This window comes from Cololabis saira, chromosome 8, assembly GCF_033807715.1.
Source record: "Cololabis saira isolate AMF1-May2022 chromosome 8, fColSai1.1, whole genome shotgun sequence".
Lineage (NCBI taxonomy): Eukaryota > Metazoa > Chordata > Actinopteri > Beloniformes > Belonidae > Cololabis > Cololabis saira.
Genome location: NC_084594.1, coordinates 15235602 through 15252034, shown reverse-complemented (window position 1 = coordinate 15252034; position 16433 = coordinate 15235602). Strand labels below are relative to the sequence as shown.

At 39.4% G+C, this 16433-nt stretch overlaps 1 protein-coding gene across 3 annotated transcripts in view; it reads left to right on the top strand.

Moving 5' to 3' along the window:
- Positions 1-16433, top strand: part of LOC133448403 (metabotropic glutamate receptor 4-like) — a 211737-nt gene that overhangs the window by 171393 nt on the left and 23911 nt on the right. For all 3 annotated transcript variants that reach the window (XM_061726887.1, XM_061726889.1, XM_061726888.1), the window contains exon 7: positions 3034-3234. In XM_061726887.1, the coding sequence (XP_061582871.1) occupies positions 3034-3234 (201 nt within the window). The remainder of the gene's footprint in view (positions 1-3033; positions 3235-16433) is intronic.

Below are 16433 nucleotides of genomic sequence, written 5' to 3'. Positions count from 1 at the left end.
CTATTTGAGCACATTGAGTCCATGCTTGTCGTGTGAAATGTGCTTTATAAATAAATGTGCCTTGCCTTGTATTTAAATGCATCTATTTCAGTAATGCTTGACCATCCAAGAGTGAATCCCGACTCGCAGCTGGTCAGAGCTTGTGCAATTTGAGATGGCTTACATTGTTTATTTATTTTACTTAATTCTTGATGAATATTGCAACAAGCAAGTCAACAACACAGTAAGACACACCATTAGGTGATTCTTACCTGACAGTGCAGTCATTATTGTGTGAATTCTAACAGCACATCCCCTGCTGGGCACGTATTACCTTGCAAAGCCTAACTGAATTCAGTTCAGCAGTTATGTAAGTATATTGTGCTCTATCATTACCTCATCCCTGGTAATTAGTCTATTGTTAATCCAAATTGAGCACACCTGCTTCTAATAATCTCCCACGCTCATGCGGCCCAGCTTTGTAAAGTTGGCTTTAAAATGTTAGGCTGTTAAGGAGAAAGGACAAGTTGGGATTGTGTTCTCCCTCCTTCTTAGTCCTTACCCCGTCACAAAAATTAACAATCACAAAAACTGTGGAACATCCGGGCCAGGATTAACAAACTCCTGGAAAAAATGATTATCCCTGTCCTGTTTATGCATGTCTCTCTCTCTTTTCTTTTTATTCTTTTATTCACTGAATTTGCATCTGATGAAACAGGTCATGATCCAGTCAAATTTAAGTAATCATTCACCGGCCATTGTATAAGGTGGTGAGTGTAAATGCGCTAATAAGACATGTGGCATAGAGTTAATGGTATACAAATGTCAGCTTTAAAAGCTAATGCCTATTGAGAGCTGGTCCATGTAGTCCTTCAGGAGATACAAGAGAGGGTTTTTCTTTTCACAGATGAGATTTCCCGAAGGAGAAAATCTTGCACTCCAGATATTGGAATTGATTTATTCCTCTGCGGCAATCCAGATATTTACCTTCTAGCTAATTGCATGAGGCAAGACCCATTCACCACTGAAAGAATACGACTCATAGAAGAGCAATGCAATTTCTTCTATGCCTTTTGGAATGATGCCACATCTTTTGATTTAAAAAAAAAAAAAAAAAAAGGTTCTTCTCATTCCGAGTGGCCTGCATAAAACGACCCCACCTGGGTTTGTTTGAGGGCGACAGAACGGAGAAGCCGTGCCAACAGCTCGTACTGTATGTATAACTCAGATCTTTAAGCACCAGAAAGCCTTTATTTGCCCTCTCTACATTAAAATACATATTTGTACTGCATTAATTATTCAGTAGGATCATTACACAGTGTGGGAATATGCACAGTCATGTAAAGACAGAAGTATAACATTAATGATAATACCAGACTTGATTTGATCATCTGAGGGAAGACTGTCACTGTCCTGAGGGCATTCTACCAATTGATGTGGCAGGATTGGTCTGCGCTTGGGAAACCTGCTTCTAAGTGTGCAGTCCTTGAGCTAAATCATTTAATTCGCAGCTTTAGCTGTCTTTAGTAATAATTCTCCCCGTCTCTTTCCAAGCTCGTTTTTGTCTCCCCTATTTTTGTTGTTTTATCAAAGTGTCACTTTAACCCTTTAAATATTTATATTTGGTAGCTTCAATAGACCGACATACTATGATTGTTTTTTTTAAATCACAAAGTAAAATATGTCCTTTAATATTGTCCAATAACCCTTCAAAGTTGAAATTTTTTAATTTCAAGTATTGACTGCCCTATAAGGGGTTACATCAAAGCCGAGGCTGGGTTATACATTGATTTGATCAATTAATTGGAATGTATCATTTATGTAGTTTTTTTAAGTAAGAATCATTTCTCACTTTAATCGGCATAAATAAGTGTCCACAAGCTTCTGCAGAGCCGTAACACCTCCACTAAATGATAGTTCCCTTCAGACTCATAAATCCACAGCGTAGCTGCATCTACTGTTAAAAGTTACTCTAATAGTTTTCCAACACAATGTTTCCAGTGGTAGAGGAAGACTGGACTGGTCATATTTTGATTTGTGCTAAGCGATTTGGAGGGGAAGCCACTATGCAAATCCCATTGCTGTTCAGGGGTAGCATATATCCGGCACTCACTGCATCTCCTGCACCAGCACTGCATCCGCCAGCTGCCATGTTACGCAGTATCTATCAGATGCAAGTCGCTTTGGATAAAAGCATCTGCTAAATGACAATAGTAGTATTATAGTGTATTTACAAAGCCCAGTGAGTGTTAAACAAGGGTTCTTTGTCCACTACCAGCTGTAACGTTTGTCTATAGCCAGCTACAGGTAGCCACACGGCTGCTTTATCCCAGCATCATTGAACTGAGGTACGAAGTTGAGTTTGATAAGTGTGTCGTACCAGCCACTGAGAGCTTGTAAAGCTGGTCCACATGTTGTGACAAATAAAAGTAGCCGCACAGCTAATTTAGTACATCTCCAGAGGTGAAGTAAAAGCTGGTGGCAGATGCGATGGTATTTCAAAGCGCCAAAAATACAGTTGCTCACACAGTAAAAGAGTGTGGGGTCCATTCACATGATGAATGCAACTGACCTCACAAAGATAATGCTCTATTTACAGATAAAAAAATCTTTTTTTTTTAAATAAAAAACAAATTGACGGTGCAGTTGGCCCAATAGGTTTATCACAATCTTATTTCAAAAAAGCTTCAAGGACAAACTTGGAGATAATGTTTCCGGTTGGATCCCCTCATGGCCAGTACTTGAGTCTTAAAAGAGTAATCTTTTCCTTAATTTATGGTGTGGCTATCAGAAGTACAGATCGTTTGTCTTTTTGTGTGTGTGCGTGAGATTGTGTATTTCATATTCCAGTCTCACAATTGCTTATTCTTCATGCATAGAAATTACAGACTCAACCTTGTACCTGACCCTTTGAACAATGAGCCAAATGCAGGCCCAAAGTAATTTAGCAGTATTTAACTGCACCAATTTGTTGCTTATTAGAAATGAAACATACACAATGAATGTGATGCACGTGTGATGAATTTAATCTGTATATTTCTTTGTGTCTTAAAGATCAGGAGCGAATAGGAAAGGACTCCCATTACGAGCAGGAGGGAAAGGTGCAATTTGTCATTGATGCAGTGTATGCGATGGCTCATGCTCTGCACAACATGCACCAGGAGCTCTGCCCGGGGAAAGTGGGTCTCTGCGCTAAAATGGATCCCATCAATGGCACCCATCTGCTCAAGCATATTCGCCGGCTAAACTTTGCAGGTCAGCTATATTTCTTTATACTGGAATGTGTATGTTTTATCTCAATGCTTACAGTCCGATAAGCTCATATAATTACCAAGAACAAGAACTATAACAATCATAATGATGATAATTATAGTTAAAAAAAAACACTAAGTGGAAGAAATATGTATAAATATATATATATATTTGTATATAAACTGGTGCCTCTGTAGCATTTAAATAGTAAAGGAATAGTGCCAGCAGCAGCTTCTACTCGAAGGATGTACCTTGCATCATGTGTTTTTGAGACAAAACTCATTTCCTTGCTGTAGCAAAAAACAAAACATAAAACGAGAATCAAGAATCGTACTCCCTCTATATCCTCTATTGCTCAGTGGTGTCACACCAAGATGTGCCAGACATTGCTGGTGGAACTGCTATGACAATTGGTACAATAACCGCCTACACCAGGGTGGTAGTTACTGCAGTTCAAAAGAAGAAAAAAAGCCTAGTTACTGTTTCAAGCTTTACCATCTAATGAAAAACCACCATTAGGCATGGAATTGTTTTAACGCAGTTCACTGATGTTCCTCAATGTTAAAGACAGTCAAACTTTATAAGAAACGAGCTTGATTTTAAAATAAAAAAGTCAATCAAGCAGCTTGTGACCCAAATTGTATAATATCACATGATGGAAGCTCTTCAAGGGAGGATTTATAGTATATTTGGGCGGGGGGGCAAAGAGCGAAAGCATATTCAGTTTGTACAATAAGGAGATTGAAAGCAAGGTAAGTTTATTCATATAGAACCTTTCAACAACAAGGCAATTCAAGATGATTTACATAAGTATATGAAAAGTGAATCGGAAAAAAAGAAAAGAATAAAGAACAGTTAGACTTAAACTACAGTTACATTGAGACTGAAAATGGAACCCCTTTACTTTATGGAATTTTCTATTTTCAATACAAATTTCACACTGTTGCAGAAATGACTGAGGTCAGGTCAACAGCATCATGTTTACACTTAAAACGTGAGAAACTTTCGTTATGGTAATGCCTTCACACTACTCATGTGAGCTCGGTTCTGAAATAGAACGTTTTTGGTCACTGCAGACTTGTTTTTTTTTGTTGTGGTTTGTAAATTCTGGAGTTGCAGGGCCTTCAGAAACAACAACACACATTTGGTTACTGATTTTTGCTTCTGGTTCACAGATCCTCTCATCTCTAAGGCAGCATCTGTCATTCAAGAAGCCCTTAGCATATGACCGTTACTAGATGCTAAGCAAAACAGATGATAAAACTAAAACAACAGAGGGTGAACAATTAACTGTTGACTTTCTTGTTCATGGTATCAGCTGTAGTTCATTGTAACTCCTTTGTTCCTCTTCTTTAAGTCATTGGAGAAGATTATATATATATATATATATATATATATATATATATATATATATATATATATATATATATACATATACATATACACACATACACACATACACACTAGTGATGCACCGAAATGAAAATTTGTGGCCGAAACCGAAAATAATAATAAACACTTGGCCGAATACCGAACAATACCGAACATGGTTCTTCACAGTTTTTCATTTATTTTGCCAATTTTTTCACCATTGCATAAATCAAATAAATTTGATTTAGGCATGCTTTTAAAAGAAATTTTTTTTTTACAAAATTACAAGGTAGAAAACATTTGTTGAACATAAAAAACTGAAAATTTTTTAATTTCCCAGCATTTCTTAAATATTCCAGCAGACATTATACCAGCAAAGAACAATAACTAAATAAATAAATAAATAAATTAGCAAAATACATTTTTTGGCCATCTTTGAGCTTACGTTAGGCTTAACTGACTGAACATTGTAACATAGGCCTTAAAACAATAAAAATGCATTAAAGCGCTCAGGGTTTTTTTTTATCATTTCAAACGATAAATCAAACTTGTAGTGCTGAAAGACTTTGCAGATGTGCCCCCTCTAGATATTTGAGCAGAACATTCATTGCAAACAGCCATTCTTGTATTATTCTTTGCCACTCTAAAATACTTCCACACTGCTGACATGTTTGCACCGCACCATTTCTCTCCACGCTCTTCGCTGTTTGATTTCGTCATCTAAACGCACCTGTAATAGATTGATTTATGTTGTTTTGGTTCCACCTGCTGGTGAATGTTAGGTAAAATTCTTATGTGGTTAGTTTTTGGTTGGCCAACGATTTATGTGCTGCGCAATATTACGGGAGCGTTATGTGGTTAGTTTTTGGTTGGCCAACGATTTATGTGGTGCGCAACAGTTACGGAGCGGCCAGTCTATTTCCTTATATTACAACGCCGTTATTAATTGTTTGTTTTTTCCCCACTTATTCCACCAAACGTGTTTTTTTGCCATTTTCGGCCGAACAATTTCGGTTACCGAACAATCGGTGCATCACACACACACACACACACACACACACACACACACACACACACACACACACACACACACACACACACACACACACACACACACACACACACACACACACACACACACACACACACACACACACACACACACACACACACACACACACACACACACACACACACACAGGTCATTTGAACATCTCAAGTCTTCAAACTCAGAACTTCACTGATGTTATTTCCTTCATTATTTGACCTATTTCCCATCCCCTTTTTGCAGCATTACATGATACCCAGTTATCTGCCAAGTTCAAATTCATGACTGGCATATTAATATTTGACTGCTTTCACACAAAGAGCAGTGATCCAGAGTTCCATTATATAGACTCTGTCTTTTATAAAGCAATAGAGCCCAAGACAATTACATTTTTTCAGATTTGAGTATGCACTGTTTGCACAGATAAAATATTCATCTGAACTCCAGCTAGTCATACTAATTTGTCATTTTAATATCTACTTATTAAAGAATGTCAATTTAATGTTTTATTCACATCTGGGAGGTAAAGGGAAATGTATTTCATAAAATATATTAATCATATTATAGTCAGTCATAGCATAAAATAATTGTGTAAAGATACAGTTAATTATATATTATTGTTATTATTGAGATATAAAATGTAACCCCCGTGTCAGGAAAAAATATTATGGTAGAACATGTTTAGGGAAAAAAACTAAAATAGAAAAAACTATTGTTCCAAAAGTGTATACTGTTACTGTTTGAACTTCCTATTTTGCGACAGGTGAGTAATGTTGGTAGATTCCAGTACCCTCTCCTTCCTTAACTATTCTTTTGTAATATGTACAGAATGTGGTTTTGCGCTCTGTTGTTGTAAAATGTACGGACATCCCTGGAAAAGATGTCGTCCTTTATGCAGCACATGTTGCTCTTCAACATTGCTTTGCAGGCCTGCTGGAGAACAGAGCCCAATGTTCTGTTCTGGCCCAGAAACAATGGCACGAGGGCTTACTCCACACTGCCAATGGTCAGATTTGTTCCAGGTGGGAAGTGTGAAGTAGAGTTTATCAGGGCTTCCCTTTGTCACCAGTTTTTTTTCCACAACATTTATGGATAGAATTTCTAGGCTCAGCCGGGCGGTGGAGGGGGTTCTGATTTGGTGACATCAGGATGCCATCTCTTCTTTTTTACTAATTATGTGGTCCTGTTGGCTTCATTCTCTCTTCATTCAGTCTGGCATGTTCAAACTTGGCCAAAAAAGCTGATCTGATTCTGGAGAAATATCTGAGCCAACAAACAAGGCTCCTTGCTGGTAAACCTGTGTTCCTCCCCTCACCTATGGTCACAAGCCGAAGGTAGTACCTGAAATATTACGATTGTGGATGTAATGAATTTCTTCCACAGGGTGTCTCGACTCCCTTAGAGATAATCTTGTCTGCTGACGTTTTGATTATTCACTGTACCATGCAAATTAATTCTGTAAATTTGGTATTAATCACAAATGGAAAGAAAAGAATAGATGGGATAGTACACAATGCGTGATTATGAAAATGGCCTGTAGCTACCACTTGTCTAGGGTTGTATGTAATACCACGCCTCATGTCTTCCAATTAACAGGCTCATTTTGATCCACTTTCATCGAGTACCTAACAATGACTGCTTCACTTTTCGTCAACCGAATTTTCAATTTGCCCAGTTCTGGAAGGATTATGAGAGCTGGTGCTGAATATGTGAACTTTAGTTGGGTTTGGGATTAAATGGCAGACTATAGCTATCAGATACTTTAACAATGTGACACTGTGTGACGTCACCCAAACACACACCTTTCTCACAAACAGAACACGGCTATGTCTCATCATACTGCTGCATAGAGATTAAGCTGTAGTACTGCAGAAAAGAAGCTTCCACACCACCTAACGCTAGTCGGAGTAATTACAGAGCAACATAAATGACAACAGACGAGAATGAACGGCAACAATGACGAGTATCTCATAGTAGCTTCCTCGTGACATACCTGCTTATATATACATATATGAATGAATGAATGAATGAATGAATGAATGAATACAGATTAGGGCTGTCAAAATGTATGCATTAATAACATGTTAATGCAAATTGTGTTTAATGCAATTGTTTTAACTGTTTTACATGATATTAATGCATGCATGTTTAAAAAAATATGACCCTTGGCCCAACCAAGCGGAACAAAGTCTATTTTTTTTCCATACACTGGACGCCCCTGGTCTTGTATTATTGAAGTTTGAAATATCTTTTTAAGGTAAACATAACATGAAATAAATTGTTTATTAATGGCGATCAATCACAAGTTAACCGTTTACATATTGTCAGTTAATCAAGATTTTAAGAAAATATATTATATATTATTATAGATAATATAATCAATATTATACAGCCCTGATATAAATTAAGGCTATTTTTGGAAAATAACAAGAAAGACCCTTTTATGTCAGAAATATATTGATGTATCATTTACCTTCACTTTAGTGGTTACTACCAGATCGATTCACCAGTGTAAAACTACTGTTGAGAAGAAAAGATCTGTTGAAGTAGAAAGAGTAAACAGTTTCCTTCAGCTATTAAAATGCCCCTAATGCCGCCTTTGTAACTGCTGAGCTCTTTAAAATCCAAATGCATGCTGAAGAAAAACAAGCGATGGACTGCTGTTCACAGTATGCCCAATGCTGGATTTAGTGCTTTACATAGTCTTTGAGGAAACAGTTTCTGCATTCTCCCTTCTGGATGCTACGTGATTGTCTCTGTGTGGATAGTTTCTGTGTGGATACACAATGTTTATGCCATTTTCATATACCCTACTAACCTGCCGTTTCAGAGGGAACCTCTCTGATTTATACGGCAGTTTTTGTCTACCGTTTTGGCTGCAATATCTGAATTATTCTGTGTGAAAATGTTTTACATATTGGTTCAGATAAAGTCAGAATTACTTAAAACTGTTATGCATTTATTTTCAATAATTGAACAATGAATAAAATTTGCACGTGTGGTAAAACATGCTGTAGCACATGTTCTTAATTCCATAATAGAAATATTGTGCTGTTTTCATCCTGTAAGCAGAGACATGAACTCTGTGGAGCAAGTACTCTTAGGCCAACCTTTGTTCTTTCAAGGCAGACAGCATTCTCACAATCAGGAAACATACAGCAGCCATCCTGGTGTTCTTACACACGAGGACTCGACAGAGGTGTTTGCAGGAGCAGGCCACTTTTTTGTTGTGATGATTTCTAGAGCCGAGCCAACAAAAACTCCATTATCACACATTTCTGTTTACTGTCAGTAGTTTTAAGAGATACCTGCCAAAAAACTATTTGCATTTCTTTCTCTGTAGACCTACACAGTTAAGAGTCCAGTAAGCCCATGTACATTAGTAATGCAATAAATATTGAAGTCATATCCGTGGACTGTGGTCCAGCTGCTGGATGGCAGATCAAGCAGCCTTAAAAAACAGACCTTAAAAAACAACAACAAAATACTGTAATCTGATAGCAACTTTTTCATTCATTCAGCAGTGGATGAAGGTATTGCCACTTGAGGAGAGGAATCAAACATGTTCAGACTGTTGATGCCAGGAAAAGCTGCTTCCTTTTGTTCATTCTTCTGCACTACATGACTATCTGTTGTTCAGATGTCATTGGGCCATGACTAAGTGAAATATCATGCCTCTTTCTATCACATCAGGTAGAGGTGTTTTGTTCCATCGCAAACCATCGCTGTCCAGTCATTCCCACCAGGGAAAGCATTTATGATGGGTGAAATGAAGGAAAGCTCTCTGGGTTGTTGTTTTCACACCTCCCTCCCTCTCCTCTCAAGGATGGTCAGTCTTCATTACTGCGTGGCTCAAAATGATTCATGTTGACAATTTGTTTCTTCTTTTCTGCATGATGCAATATGCTTTTTTTTTTTTTTTCCTTGACAGAAATTATACCCGGCCGGGTTGCTCACAATCTTCTGTCTGTCTGTTTGTAATGTGGCGATTAGCATCTACTTTTGTTATAACAAGATCATCCCAAACTCAGTTGTGCAGTATACAGATTATTTCGGCAGTAACAGAGAAGCTTCTGTGGCTTGGGTATTTAACACAGCTTAAGTGAGAAACCTTAGTTACCACATATATTACTGTTGTACAATGCAACAACTAATTTCTCAGTAAAAAATATATTTTGTTTCACAAGACTTTTAGATTTTTGTGCTGGTTTAAAGAATTTGAGACAAGAACATTTGTTTTACTCCATTGACAGAATTTTATATTTTAAATGGTAATTTTGTGACAATGTCATGACAAATTATTCCATAATGGTATATTTATGTATTTCAAGATTCTTTTATTTCATAAAAGGTGTGTTTTTTATTCGTGAGACTTATTTTGTAATGCCTCATTTACATTTTTCATGACACTTTTGTTTTGCATTTCCACTTTTATTTTAGAGATCTTTTAATTTCATTTTCCTATATTTAAATGACGGGGTGTAGTTTTCTATGTGGGTTTGGCCAGTCGTTAACTTCAATGGATCCTCATGACGGTAAGGAAAGCTGGGAGAAAAACAGAAAACCGATAAATACATCAATGAAGAGGAAAAACAAAATGCAGCAATATTTGGAACGGATTTTGACTTCGACTGGATGTTTCAGGTTTGACTACTGTAAAATGTCTGAGACGAAATGGATCTCTGACTTATAGTGAGTTGCTGGAAACCACCTTGATGAAATGGTACCGCGACACCCATCTACACTAGCATCCCCAAGCCCCAGAATTGCTTTCCATGACTACTGTTGACAACTCCAATTATCCTGTCTGCAGGCCAGTGCAGTGCCATGGAATTGATTTTCTAAGTAAATAAATTAGAGTGATATATCATTAATTATTAATCAATGGTGCTGGGCCAGTGCAGATCAACAAGCAGCTTTGCGGATGTGTGATTCAGTTGAAGTCTTGATGAGGAGGGGTGGTGAAAATCTCCTGCTTTGGCTGGAGCTGCTGCATGAAGACTGAAAGTGCTTTCGGACGGGGAGGGTGCCACAACAGGACCCGCTGCTGCGTGATGTGAAGTGTAACAATGACACATGCCTTCACTTTTAAGTCTCCAAAAGTCTTCAATAATACTTGAAAAGCAAAATTGCTAAATTAGCTGCTAGTCGCTTTTTGGAAAACAAGCAAGCAGACAAGAGAGGGGCTATGGGGGTCTGAAAACTCACTGATAGCAACAATGTCTTGGCAAAATGGTCCATGACACCTGCTGTTAGTTTACGATTCAAAAATAAGTTCAGCATTGTGGCCTTTGTTGCCAGCTTGAAACAATTTTAGCTTCCAGACAATCTGAGGAGAGTCACTAAACTATTTTCATTTCAAACAATCAATAATCCATCATTCTTGAGTAAGAAAGATTATTAATGAAAAGCCACCAACTGCCAAACAAAGTGGTAGTGGAATCATGATTTTGACCTTTTTTCCTTTTTTTTTTCCACAATCACAGGGCCAGGAAATGTTTTAGTTCTTGAATCACCCAGATTATGAGAGGGAAATGTGAGGCTCTCGGTCCAACAGTTAAAGCTTGGCAGTAGCTTAGGTCATGCAAAAAGACAGTGATCTATGGCACACCACAGACTCTACCCCACAATGGCAGAGAATTAAAAAAAAGAAAATGAAAAGTTTTAGAGTGGTCGTCTATGTCCAAAAATAAATTCTTTTGAACGGTGATGAAAATGCTTCAGACAGCTTTGTATAAACAAATGCCTAGAAACCTGAAAACTGAGGCAGAATTGTCAGGGACAGTCAGTCAAATGTCTTCTACAGTGTTATGACAGTGATGAATTCTAGAGAAAGCAAAAACCTCAACGTCCTGCTGAATCATGGGGTGTACTTAGTGTCATCCATGGGTTCTGATTTTTAGTTTCATTTTTATTAACTAATGACGCAATGGATTTTGTCATGTCCTGTCCATCTAAACATCTTTAGTTCACTCCCAACTAGCATTACATTTTCTATTTAGCAACTTTTTTGGGATGCTTGGAGACCTGAAATTCAAAAATGAAATATGTAAACAAATGAAAGATGATGACAAAGAATATGCAGTATGTTGAGCTCTTAGTTTCTGGGGGTTTGTTCATACATTGAGTTGTTTTTCTAACTTCACTTGGTGTTTAATGATGGGAATTACCTCGGCATGACCTACTACAGAAGCTCCTGCCTGTCCGTAACAGATCAGTTGGGCCGTGCACAGGGCTCCATCCACCCATTTTTTCATGGCTATCTGACCGGTTCTTACTCATTCTCACTTTCTTCCCGCGAGGAAACTACAGCAATATACATTAGCGCATTTAAGATGGTTCCACAGTTCCAAGCTCTGGGGCCTCATCTATAAAGCTTGCTTGCGCAGAAAAAGCGCCTGAAAGTTGCGGAAGCCGCCATCTACGCAAAGCCTCGGATCTAAAAAGAAAAAACTAACCGAAAAATCTGCGTATCTTTACGGCAACCCGGACCCTCCCGTGAGAATTTACTTAAGACACGGGGAACTGGCAAGGCAGGCTGTGAGGTGGTGAAATGAAGCCAGATTCATGTCATACTCTTAATAATGTCATCACATATCACAACATATATCAGACTTATAATAAAATAGTGCTGATAACGGAGCAGGTGGCGGGGGGGGCGGGGGCAGGGATGACTACCGCTCCGAGCCCACTACTCCACGCCGAAGAGGAAAAAAGAAAGTGTTCTGATTAAAATAAGGAAAGTTGGACTATATAACAATTGCGTTCATAAGGATAAAGTTTAAAAAAAAAAAAAAAATTAAAGAAATAGTCCCTTCTCCCCGTGTGTGTCTGCCTGTCACGGGTACGTGCGCTCATGTTGTTTACTTTTAAGCCGGAATTATGGTTCTGCGTCACACCAACGCAGAGCCTACGCCGTAGGGTCCGGCGTACATTGCGCGTCGTCGCGTACTCTATGCCGTAGGCTCTGCGTTGGTGTAACGCGGAACCATAAAACAGCCTAGAGCAGCTCTGAGGGGAGACGGGAGGGAGGAGGGGGAGCGGGGGCTGCCGGGCCGCCGTCCCGAGTGTCTTGATGATTTGCTGAGCCTGCCGTTAGTTTTTAAACTGTAAAAAGTGGGGGGGACAAATACATCATTTTGAAAAGTGGGGGGGACATGTCCCCCCTGTTCCCAGTGGAAATTGCGTCGTGCGATCGTGGCACTAACGGGCAGCAACGACGTGCTGCCACTCACTCGCTTTATTTTATACTATTTATATACTTTTTCTACTTTTACTGTGACCACCAAATAATCTCGTTTCACTGTCCTCTCTCCACATCATCCACAACATCTAGATCTCAGATCTCAGCGAAATTCAGTGGCACGGTGGCTCGACACGTTCATTCATTCTGACGCATTCATCCCTAACAGGCTGCAGGAAGCCACTGCGCATGCTCAGTAGGCTCATCCATATGGATTTATGGGCGTGTTGAGGGCGGGATATGGGGCGGATTCAGCTGCGCAGCTTTCCAGGTGGACTGTGATTCATAAAGGGAACATTGCGTGGAAGTCTGCGTGCACGCGGTTTTATAGATCCAGATTTTTTTTTGCGCCCGCCATTTTCGGCTTTTGGGCGTACGTGCACTTTTAGTATGAATCCTACGCACTCCATTTTAAATGAGGCCCCTGGTCCAGATCTTGCTGAGTAAAGGCAATAGTTATAGTTAAAGGCAATACTTACATTCTCATTTGGAACAGTAACCATGTCAACGTGCATTGTTCCACCTATAGGTTGTTTACTGTAAGCAGGGTTGCTCAGATCTGTAATAACTTCATGTGAAATGCTATGCCCATACTGTAAATCTGGCCTCTCTGAGTGCCCTGGAGTTGCCCACCGTGACAACGCTACTGGGGAGAATCAGTCATATTGCTGCATTTTTCCACTGCCACACAATCACCAGGCACCAGCTGGAAGAGAACCAGAAGCTGCATGGTCTTCCAAGTCACAAACTGAAACCTGGCTGTAGCAACAGGTGGAACAGTGCCTTTGAAATGGTCAGTAGGTTTTTAGGACAACATCCTGCAATCTATGCCACTCTACAATCCCCCAAGGAGAGAAGAGCAGAGTCAGACATCTGTACTCTTAGTGAAGCAGATGTCTCAAATGCAGAAGATGTTATGAGGGCCCTTAAGCCCATGAAGGATGCAGCCACTGTTATGTCAGAGGAGAGCAGCCCCACAATGTATTTGATTGTGCCTTTGCAAGCAAAACTTCTCAATGAAACAAAGGACAGTTAGAGTCACCACTCATAAAAAAATAAAAGATAACGATCCATGGAGACCTAAGCAAGAGATGCACAAATGAGCAGGTTCAAATATTTGGCTTTCCTCTCAGAGGAGGAGAGAGAGGAAACCTATGGAAGAGTGACTGCTGACACTGCTGCTCTACAAGAGCACATTCAATGTATTTATTTTGTGTAAACTATTACTTTGTTCTTAAGAAATTTGAAATAATACATTTCATCAAATTGTAGAGGAAGCAACATATTGCATAATCATAGATACTTTATATTTATTGGATATTATTACTTGCCTGATTATTGAATTTTACTTGAAAACAAAAATGTTTTAAACATTTTGTGAAAAAGTTTAGTGTGAATTACAGTTAACGTAATTAGAAATTTGAGACGTCTTTGACTCAGGTCAGATTGGCGGGAACAACCCTGTGTTTTATACAAGAGAAGAGCTCCTCAAAAACACTAAGGATGATGATCAACATTACAACCTCACTCCTAAAAGGAAGGCCTTGTTATCTACCTTGTTGGACAATCTGCTGGTGCGAGCAAGGGAGTTTAACTCATGCTTGCATCAAGCAACAACCTACCATATCTGCCTGTGCTAAAGCTCAGGAGGAAGTGAACAAAGTACTGTAGCACTCTATCGCTCCCTCTTTCCCAGAACCCTCTTAGCTCGAGGAGTAAGAATGGGATGGTATTTGCTCTTTTTTCCCAGCTGGCCAAGAGATACATGTGTATTCCAGGTACAAACATCTCTGCAGAGACTTTTTTTCGACTACACAAGATATTGTCACTGCTCAGCAGAGCACACTTGTATCAGAGCAAGTAGATCAGCTCCTGTTTCTGCTAAATACTGCTAAATACATTTGCTTCACAATGCAGTGACATAATTGATTGTTTTCTATTAGCCCATGATCAATTGAAAGCGGTATTATTTTCTGGTTGGGAGTCAGAAGTCTTATTTGTGATTAAGGGCAGCTTTTTAAAGTATGGAGGTCTTTTGTCTGAAAAAGTTCACTAAGCGTTGTATGTTGTGACGATGCACAGTATCTATGTTAAATGCTTAAAGTTGGAAATCACTACTGTTAAGATCTTTATGGAAAATTAAGCCTTTCATCTGTGAGAAAGAACAGCCTTTTATGTTTATTGTTTACTGGAGACTGAAAACACTATTGCTGAGCTGCAGACAGACAGATATTGTTCATGTCGCATTTTTTGTTTACCTTTTTAAAAGAAAATGTAAATAGTACCGTAACTATTTGTGGAGCGGTTTCTCTCTGTAAGGGGAACGCATTTTGCTAAAAAGTGTTGTAAGATGCATCGATTCAAGATGTATCTGTGAGATACATCTTGGGAGTCTCGGGTGAGAGGGCCCTATGTTTAAACCTGTAGGGCCTCAATGATTCCCAAAAGTCTGAAGTAATGGACGCAGCCTGATAAACTCGCTCTCACATCATGTCACACTGTCAGAAGCGAGGATCGGTGCATGACTCATTTTCAGCTTGGAAGAGTTGTGTCATTCAGACCTTGGCCTCATAGCTTCAGTTTTACTAGCGTTGAAAATCTGGCTTCAAACAGAGATTTTCAGCAATGAGTCGTATCATTAAATCTGTTCCCCCGCCATAATTTTTGTTGCAGCATGTCTCACAGCTCTTCAGCCAAGGAGGGATCCGACAACTCTCAGCGCAAGTGATGCTGGGGGCTGTGGCGTCCTGAGTTACCATGACAATGGACACATCCTTGAAAGGATGGGGTGCCGCCATGATGGGCAGAGTAGTGAATGGTGTGTGGTCACAAAAGATATCTGGGGTTCACATAAATGTGCTCAAGACGCAGGCAGTTTTCTTCACTAAAAGACATTTTCTGCCATATTGAGAGGGACATTACATCTTAGTGAAGACAGACTCCACAGTGGTAGACTACAGAAATTGTCAAGGTGATACATGTTCCCCAAAGCTGCAGTGGCTGGCCAGGAAGTTGATTTTGTGGAGCAGCACAAAGTCTGTACAGCCCACTCACATAAAAGGAGTTTTAAACGGAGAGGAGCAGACCTGCTGTCTCGGGGGAACCCTCTGTATGGAAACTGGAAACTACACCGCTAAGTAGTGGAACAGATCTAGCAGAGGTACAGCCAGGCAGGTGTAGATCTCCTCACCTCATGGGAAAACACACATTGTGCAGTGTTTTTTTTCTCTATTCAAGGAGGAAGCACCATTAGGGGTGGATGGGTGGGGTCACCCATGGTTAAATGTTTTGTTATATGCCTTTCCACTCCTCAGCCATAATTTTCAACCATTAAGGTCTATCTGGCAGTAATCAGCTTGCCATGGGGGAAATGGCGACAAACTGGCAGGACAGCATCTGCTGGTGTGTTTTATGAGAGGCGTATGCTGAAAGTTACACGTTGCTAAATGTTTATTGTGCTGAAGGTCCTCTCTCATCATCTTTTTCGACCCATTGAGGGGATAGGAATGACGTTTCTCTCACTTTAGACTGCTTTGCTTT